The sequence below is a fragment of the Phyllobates terribilis genome, unplaced genomic scaffold, assembly GCF_046119375.1.
Source record: "Phyllobates terribilis strain yellow unplaced genomic scaffold, ASM4611937v1 Scaffold_33__1_contigs__length_13283291, whole genome shotgun sequence".
Classification (NCBI taxonomy): Eukaryota; Metazoa; Chordata; class Amphibia; order Anura; family Dendrobatidae; genus Phyllobates; species Phyllobates terribilis.
Genome location: NW_027362793.1, coordinates 485,711 through 495,111, shown reverse-complemented (window position 1 = coordinate 495,111; position 9,401 = coordinate 485,711). Strand labels below are relative to the sequence as shown.

At 44.8% G+C, this 9,401-nt stretch overlaps 1 protein-coding gene across 1 annotated transcript; it reads left to right on the top strand.

Annotated features, from left to right (window-relative positions):
- The first annotated feature begins 5,178 nt into the window (after positions 1 to 5,178).
- On the top strand, positions 5,179 to 7,731 carry LOC141180553 (tripartite motif-containing protein 16-like). The gene has a single exon (XM_073660655.1). It carries the CDS (start codon positions 5,320 to 5,322, stop codon positions 6,676 to 6,678), a length of 1,359 nt encoding a protein of 452 aa, XP_073516756.1. The 5' UTR covers positions 5,179 to 5,319; the 3' UTR covers positions 6,679 to 7,731.
- Positions 7,732 to 9,401: the final 1,670 nt, after the last annotated feature.

Below are 9,401 nucleotides of genomic sequence, written 5' to 3'. Positions count from 1 at the left end.
TGATGTTGATTTAAAGATCCCCCTACTATACCAACTATGTAAATAGATTAGCTCAAACAATGATACCTGAGCCCTGTGAGTAATGCTCTCCCTAACCTCTTACCTGTGAATGTGGAAGGACAACTATAACAATTTTAAGGGACATGTGCTTCTGTAGCTTCTGAATCAAAGATCAGATTCTTTTCACACCATCAGCTTGGTAGGATGGCTTTACCCAAAGAGACACAAATTTGGATTCTACATGATTCTAGCCTAGGGGTATATGGCACTGTCAGGAAAGATACGGATCTGCCCCATTGACCATCAGAGAGACCATGGATCCATTTGGGGAGACCAGGTTGGGACGATGAAGTCACCTGGCCCCATGGATATGTTGTTTGAGGTTGCCAGATGGGACCTTTCAGTTGCCTGGAACCAGTGTAGACATTCGGAGAAGCCAGATTGGGACCAGCCGGTCATCTGGCCCCATGGAAACTCTCGGAGAGACCAGGGTGGGATCATCGGGCCTCCTGGCCTTGTACCTCGATGGACTGCAAGCTTCCTAAGCTTGCTGCTACCTTCTCTCTGTGGGGGCCCGCCAGAAGCGGGGGGCCACTGGTTAAGGTAGTTGGCCATGGAAGTCCCAAAGTCGCAGCTGTTCTTTCCCAGGCAGGCGGAGCGGAAAGGTGAGAACTGTGTAATTTTGTACCATCATGGGTATTTGCTGTGACTGTTCTATGTGTTTATTGTCCGTTTTGTGGTTCAATAACGTAATGCCATGCTGTTTTACCCTCACCCTGTGTTGTCTGAGTGGTATTATGCCCACGGAAGACCCCGGGTCTTCACAGTCCCCAATCTTGGGCTTCTTCCTATTATAATGTCCCCAATCCTGGGTTTCTCCCTATTATATTTTCCCCAATTTTGTACTTCTCCCTATTATAATGTCCCCAATTCTGTGCTTTTCCCTATTATAATGTCCCCAATCCTGGGCTTCTCCCTATTATGATAGCCCCAATCCTGGGCTTCTCCCTATTATAATGGCCCCCATCCTGGGCTTCTCCTTATTATAATAGCCCCCATCCTGGGCTTCTCCCTATTATAATGTCCCACATCCTGGCTGGGCTTCTCCCTATTATAATGGCCCCCATCCTAGCTGGGCTTCTCCCTATTATAATGTCCCCCATCCTGGCTGGGCTTCTCCCTATTATAATGTCCCCCATCCTGGCTGGGCTTCTCCCTATTATAATGTCCCCCATCCTGGCTGGGCTTCTCCCTATTATAATGTCCCCCATCCTGGCTGGGCTTCTCTCTATTATAATGTCCCCCATCCTGGCTGAGCTTCTCCCTATTATAATGTCCCCCATCCTGGCTGGGCTTCTCCCTATTATAATGTCCCCCATCCTGGCTGAGCTTCTCCCTATTATAATGTCCCCCATCCTGGCTGGGTTTCTCCCTATTATAATGTCCCCCATCCTGGCTGGGCTTCTCCCTATTATAATGTCCCCCATCCTGGCTGGGCTTCTCCCTATTATAATGTCCCCCATCCTGGCTGGGCTTCTCCCTATTATAATGTCCCCCATCCTGGCTGGGCTTCTCCCTATTATAATGTCCCCCATCCTGGCTGGGCTTCTCCCTATTATAATGTCCCCCATCCTGGCTGGGCTTCTCCCTATTATAATGTCCCCCATCCTGGCTGGGCTTCTCCCTATTATAATGTCCCCCATCCTTGCTGGGCTTCTCCCTATTATAATGTCCCCCATCCTGGTTGGGCTTCTCCCTATTATAATGTCCCCCATCCTGGCTGGGCTTCTCCCTATTATAATGTCCCCCATCCTGGCTGGGCTTCTCCCTATTATAATGTCCCCCATCCTGGCTGGGCTTCTCCCTATTATAATGTCCCCCATCCTGGCTGGGCTTCTCCCTATTATAATGTCCCCCATACAGGCTGGGCTTCTCCCTATTATAATGTCCCCCATACAGGCTGGGCTTCTCCCTATTATAATGTCCCCCATCCTGGCTGGGCTTCTCCCTATTATAATGTCCCCCATCCTGGCTGGGCTTCTCCCTATTATAATGTCCCCCATACAGGCTGGGCTTCTCCCTATTATAATGTCCCCCATACAGGCTGGGCTTCTCCCTATTATAATGTCCCCCATACAGGCTAGGCTTCTCCCTATTATAATGTCCCCCATCCTGGCTGGTCTTCTCCCTATTATAATGTCCACCATCCTGGCTGGGCTTCTCCCTATTATAATGTCCCCCATACAGGCTGGGCTTCTCCCTATTATAATGTCCCCCATACAGGCTAGGCTTCTCCCTATTATAATGTCCCCCATCCTGGCTGGTCTTCTCCCTATTATAATGTCCCCCATCCTGGCTGGGCTTCTCCCTATTATAATGTCCACCATCCTGGCTGGGCTTCTCCCTATTATAATGTCCCCCATACAGGCTGGGCTTCTCCCTATTATAATGTCCCCCATACAGGCTAGGCTTCTCCCTATTATAATGTCCCCCATCCTGGCTGGTCTTCTCCCTATTATAATGTCCACCATCCTGGCTGGGCTTCTCCCTATTATAATGTCCCCCATACAGGCTGGGCTTCTCCCTATTATAATGTCCCCCATACAGGCTAGGCTTCTCCCTATTATAATGTCCCCCATCCTGGCTGGTCTTCTCCCTATTATAATGTCCCCCATCCTGGCTGGTCTTCTCCCTATGATAATGTCCACCGTTCTGCTGCTTATTCCAACACATTTTTTTTTCAAAAAATTTACGATTTTTCTCACCTTCCTAAGCTCCCACGACATGCAGCGTCCTCCATAGCAGGCGGAGCAGCAGGCACTGGCAACACAAGAAGTCATTGGCATGCACGACGGGCTCGCTGACGTCAGCTGCTGGCCTCTGATTGGCCGGCGGTGAGTATTGCAGTGCAGGGACCCGGCGGGTCCCTGCGTTGCAATAAACTTCAGCTGAATGTGCGTCTCTATTCTATAAAACATTTTCATACATGTCCTCTTTTATTTCTGTTCTTAGAGAAGCTAATATTTTTAAAGAATTTAGAAGAAGAAATGTGAGGTTACTGGGAGAAGGATCATCTGTGATGAGACATGGAGCTGACAGACAAGAATGTGAAGCGATAAGGAGAGAATCTTGGCAGAATGTGACCTGCAATAAGGAAGAGACATGTCCTGCACACATTACTGACTGCTGCATTCTGTTCCATATTGTAAAAATATAAATCTGAAAATTGTGCTGTGCATTTGTATTCAGCCCCCTTGAGTCCATACTCTGTAGGACCACCTTTCTCTGCTGCAGTCTTTTGGGGTCTGTCTCTCCAGCTTTGCACATCTAGAGGTGACATTTTTGCCCCTTCTTCTTTGCACATTCGCTCTCGCTCAGTGAGATTGGATGGAGGCATCCGTGAACAGCAAATTTCAAGTCTTGCCACATACAGTGGCATGTAAAAGTTTGGGCGCCCCTGATCAAAATGACTGTTATTGTGACCAGTTAAGCAAGTTGAAGATGAAATGATCTCTAAAAGGCCTAAAGTTTCCATCACCTCTGACCAGCTTCTCAGCCCCTGATGAAGAAAAGCATCACCACAGCATGATGCTGCCACCATGTTTGACAGTGGTGATGATGTTTTCAGGGTTATGTGCAGTGTTCGTTTTCAGCCGCACATAACGCTTTGCATGTAGCCCAAATAGTTCAACTTTGGTCTCTTCTGACCTGGGCACCTTTTTCAACATGCTCTTTTTTTCCCCTTACATGGCTTTTTCCAAATGAGATTTCTTATGGTTTGCTTTCAAAAATGGCTTTCTTCTTGCCACTATTCAATAAAGCTCAGATTTGTGGAGTATACGACTAATAGTTGTCCTGTGGACAGATTCTGCCACCTTAGCTGTGGATCTCTGCAGCTCCTCCAGAGTGACCATGGGCCTCCTTGCTTGGGTTGTCAGTTTAGGTGGACGGTCATGTCCTTGTAGGTTTGCAGTTGTGCCATACTCCTTCCATTTTTGGATGATGGATTGCACAGTGCTCTGTTAGATGTTCAGAGCTTGAGCTATTTAATAACATAACCCTGCTTTACTCTTTTCCAAGACTTTATCCCTGACCTGTCCGGTGTGCTCCTTGGTTTTCATGATGCTGTTTGATCATTGATGTTCTGAAACCTCTGAGGCCTTCACAGAACAGCTGTAGTTATACTGAGAAGACTCAATGTACTAATTATGTGACTTCTGGAGATAAATGGTCACTCAGGATTTTATTTAGGTGGATAAGACGACAGGGGGCTGAATACAAATTCACATCACAATTTTCAAATTTATATTTTTTAAATAATTAGAAAACCTTGTATCATTTCCTTTACAATTCACAAACACTTGCCACTTAGTGTTGGTATCACATAAAATACATTTCATTTTATGGATGTAACATGAAACGTGGAAAAGGTCACAGGGTATGAATACTTTTTCAAGGCACGATTTCAAAAACCACATTTTGGACTGTTACTTTCTTCTTTTTTTTTAGAATTATGCATTGTAGATTACTGACCAGGATCCTGAGGCGTGCACCCACACCTACAAATTCAGCGTCCGTGCTCCTTTACACTTAGGTTCTGATTCAACGTTTGGGAGGGTTTATTTTTAAGTCCTTTTCCTTTTTTATCTTGTGGTATTACTTGCTGTACTTGAAGAAAAATTGATGAATTTGTCACAAAGTCAAAAAGTGTATTTTTTTCTTGTGTTATACTGGTTTTCGCAACTTTCACAAACAACAAAGGTCACAAAACTGGAACCAAAGCTTTGTCATACTCAAAAATACACCTGGGAAAGGGAGGGAATTTAAGTGAAGTTTGAGCAAAATTTAGCGACTTTTAAGAAAGTTGTAATGGATGAATTAACTTCTGGAGTTGCTAAACTCCAACTTCAAAGTAGAAAAAGAAAAGAAAATAGGTGAGCACCTATAAAATAAAACTTTAAAAAAGGCGCAAACAGAATAATGAAATGGATGCAAACAAATAAAAAAGGCACAAAGGCAATGATGAATCGGGGCCTTAGTTTTGTAGGTAGATTGATAGATAGGCGAGCCGCGATCTACAGGACTGTGTAATAACGTTGAGCACTCCATCTACAGTTATAGGATTTGGACTCTGCTCTGCACGTGACTCAGTAGATGTAAAACTCATAAATCATAAAGTCTAGTTACCATGACCTTTCCATAATTACCTGCTCATAACATAAGCCAGCTCTATTCTCTCTCGGAGCTCTGCACATCGTGAGCACTACCTCTGATCACGGTTGTCCTCTGCAAACTTCTCTTTCCTCTTGCCTGTGGTGTATGATGGCGGCACCTAAATCTGGGAAAACTGATGAGATCTGCTGCAGCTACTGCGTCCAGTCCTCGGTGCCTGCCACCAAAACGTGTGTGCACTGTGCGGCTTCTCTGTGTGAGGAACACACCAAGGTCCACAGTAAGGCTGCCGAGCACATCCTGGTGGAGCCCACCGCTTCCATCAAGGACATGAAGTGTCCCATCCATGATAAGGTCATCGAGTTCTGCTGTTCCAAAGACGGAGCCTGTATCTGTGCATCTTGTTGTATCATTGGAGAACATCGAGGTCACAAGGTGGATTCACTCAAAGATGCACTTGAGAAGAGAAAGGCGGGTTTTAAAGACACCATGGATGCCTTGGGTTTAGAGAGTGAAGAGAATGAGAAAAAACTTGAGAGACTGTTAAACAAACGCGACAATATGCAAGGAGCAGCTACGGGGGTCACAGAAAGGGTGACTGCCCTTTTTCGAGATATGAATGAACAGCTGGCAACTCTGCAGGCCAGGGCGATGAGTGAGGTCTCCAGGCAGGAGAAGCAAGTTATGGTTCGGGTCAACGGTTTGGTCGAACAACTTGAGAAGAAGAAAGATGAACTCTCGAGAAAGGTGAAGCACCTTGAGGAGCTGCAAAACGTAACCAACCCATTAACGGTGCTGAGGGGAACGACTCAAGAAGAGGTCAAGAAGCGTCGAGGCTCTCGTAAAGGCAGCGAAGGTGACAATGACATCACAGTATCCTCGGGTGTAGATGAGGGTCCCATCTCCCTCATCCTACACATAGGCCTCCTAAACTTTGCCGAGTGTCTGCAGGACCTGAAAGCTTTACGTCAGTTTACAGATGTGAAGAAAACAAGCATCACGTTGGATGTGAACACAGCTCAAAGTAAAATCGTCATATCTACCGACCTTAAAACTGCTTCCCACTCTGCAGTATCTCAGAAGTATCCGGAAACCGCCGAGAGGTTTAAGTCATGTCAAGTCTTGAGCACCAATGCATTCACCTCTGGGCAGCATTACTGGGAAGTGGATGTGAGTGAAGCCCCGAGGTGGATCATTGGGGTGGCCTTGAAGAGCATTGAGAGGAAAGTTGCCGGTAACGACTCATTTCTTGGATACAACAACAAGTCATGGACTTTATTTTTCCAAAAGTTTCTTGGAGTCTCTCACAACAATGTACAAAACACAGTGGTCTCTGATTCTACGGTGCAAGGTGTTGGGATCTACCTGGACTATGATGCTGGATATACGTCCTTCTATCAGCTGAACCCTACCAAACATTTGCACACCTTCACCGCCACTTTCCATGAGCCTCTTCATGCCGCGTTCTACATATTTGACAACAGTTGCATTAAAATTAAGATTTAGAAAAACATCTTGGAACATTTTCTGGACTTGGACGGATATTTTCACTCCATCCATTTGAGTCTCGTTACATTCTCAAAAACATCTGCAAGGTTTCGTGTACAACGGCAGCTTCAAAGGACTATGGTATAAGTACTTCCCACTGCTATGTAGGGTATGCCCCGTTTTATTCGATTCTTCAGAGCTTTCTACTCAAGGGACTTTTCATCTCTTTTATTAATATTTTTTTAAACTTATCTATAGTTCTGGAGAGATTTTTTTTTTACAATGATTATATAGTTGGGGAATGTAACTTACCTGACCCGTCATACGAGGTTTAGGTTTTTTTTTATACAACTTATTTGTGCGGTGTAGGGCTTATTATGACCTGTCAGTAACTCTACAACAGGACCAGATCATGGCCTGTGGAAGCCTTAAAAATCTCCAAGACTTCCCCATTTTTTAATTCAGGATTGTTATGATATGTTCACTAATTTTTTATGTTTAATTTAGCAGGAAATACTTTTCAAACTCCGACTCTTTCTATGGGCTTCTAATTGAATTTTTCTCCCAACAAGATGCTTCAGTGAAAAAAATCCTTCCAAACTTTCCTGAAACAGTCATTTTTGTAATCAAAAAAACTCCATGTGAACATAGCCTTGTAGGGTGGGCATCAAGGTAATACATACACAGACAGGCTAAGCAAATAACACAGACATAAAATACACAAAAAAAAACTACAAACATGGTCAACTCAGGGGGTTCTAGGGTGCCCATGCGGGATACAGAAAAGTTGGGTCCCGCAATTCTTCCTTAATTAGGGGCTCTTTTACCAGAAAAATTGGTGGTGTCATACTCTGGTCTATTTTGATTTTTTTTTTCTGCGCTTCAGAATCTTTCAGAATCTTCAGAACTTTCTATGAACTTTGAAAAATTTGAAAATGTAAAAAAGAAAAATTAAAACAAATCACCAAAAAAATGAAAAACAAACAGAGTGCAAAATGTTAGAGTTACCGATTGTAAAATCCCATGTAATGATTGACATGATGTTATCATGAAAGTCGTGATTTATCAGTGTATAATATACGGCTGTGACAAACGCTTTGTGTTTTTATTCCTTTTTGTCCTGTGTATGTTCGGTGGTGGGAGAGAGGTCGGACCAACAGGGTTTTCTAGCTGATAGTCATTCCAGATAAATGCTGTGTGGACATTGATGCAGACAGCGATTTGCGCTGTACATACTGTACGTGACAAAACATTACATAAAATATAGTTATCTTTTAAGTAATAAAGTACAAGAATCTTCCGCGCCCTGCAACATAAATACCAGAAATACTTGTTATTATAATGTCAGGTACACTGTGGGAAAAGTCCCAGAAACACTAAACACTAAATTTTCCCTGTGAAAACATGAAAGACCTGCACATTCTCCCCTCAGATGGTGCACAGTTCACATAATGCGACGCCAGCTAGTGCTGGAGATACCGCGAGTTAGAACCTTTGGTGAAAGGAGAAGACCGTCTGCGGCAAACACGTACAAATGGAAAAATTCAGCCTTTTTTGTCAGATGACTTCCCAAGTGCAGGTCCAGTTATTTAGATCTTGTGCTCCCTCGGTTTAGTGCCCGATACCTCCATATTAACCATTGGCACAGAAAGAATAGTGTCCATGTGTGTTGTGTCTGTTTCTTTTCCTGAGTCTAGTGATGAGATAGATACAGTAGGGAAAAAAGTATTTAGTCAGCCCCCAATTGTGCAAGTTCTCCCACTTAATAAGATGAGAGCGGCCTGTAAGTGACATCATGGGTCGACCTCAACTGTGAGAGACAAAAGGAGAAAACAAATCCTGAAAATCACATTGTCTGATTTGGAAAGAATTTTTTTTTCAAATTTTGGTGGAAAATAAGTATTTGGTCAATTACAAACAAGGAAGATTTCTGTCTCTCACAGACCTGTAACTTCTTCTGTAAGAGGCTCCTCGGTCCTCCGCTCATTACCTGTAGTACTGTCTCCTCGGTCCTCCACTCATTACCTGTAGTACTGGCTCCTCTGTCCTCCGCTCATTACCTGTAGTACTGGCTCCTCTGTCCTCCACTCATTACCTGTAGTACTGGCTCCTCTGTCCTCCACTCATTACCTGTAGTACTGGCTCCTCTGTCCTCCACTCATTACCTGTAGTGCTGGCTCCTCTGTCCTCCACTCATTACCTGTAGCGCTGGCTCCTCTGTCCTCCACTCATTACCTGTAGCACTGGCTCCTCTGTCCTCCACTCATTACCTGTAGTACTAGCTCCTCTGTCCTCCACTCATTACCTGTAGTGCTGGCTCCTCTGTCCTCCACTCATTACCTGTAGTGCTGGCTCCTCTGTCCTCCACTCATTACCTGTAGTGCTGGCTCCTCTGTTCTCCACTCATTACCTGTAGTGCTGCCTCCTCTGTCCTCCACTCATTACCTGTAGTGCTGGCTCCTCTGTCCTCCACTCATTACCTGTAGTGCTGGCTCCTCTGTCCTCCACTCATTACCTGTAGTGCTGGCTCCTCTGTCCTCCACTCATTACCTGTAGTGCTGGCTCCTCTGTTCTCCACTCATTACCTGTAGTACTGCCTCCTCTGTCCTCCACTCATTACCTGTAGTACTGGCTCCTCTGCCCTCCACTCATTACCTGTAGTACTGGCTCCTCTGTCCTCCACTCATTACCTGTAGTACTGGCTCCTCTGTCCTCCACTCATTACCTGTAGTACTGGCTCC

What these genes read in the sequence shown, in the direction of transcription:
- LOC141180553 (XM_073660655.1), top strand. Translation starts at nt 5,320, where the DNA reads ATGATGGCGGCACCTAAATCTGGGAAAACTGATGAGATCTGCTGCAGC.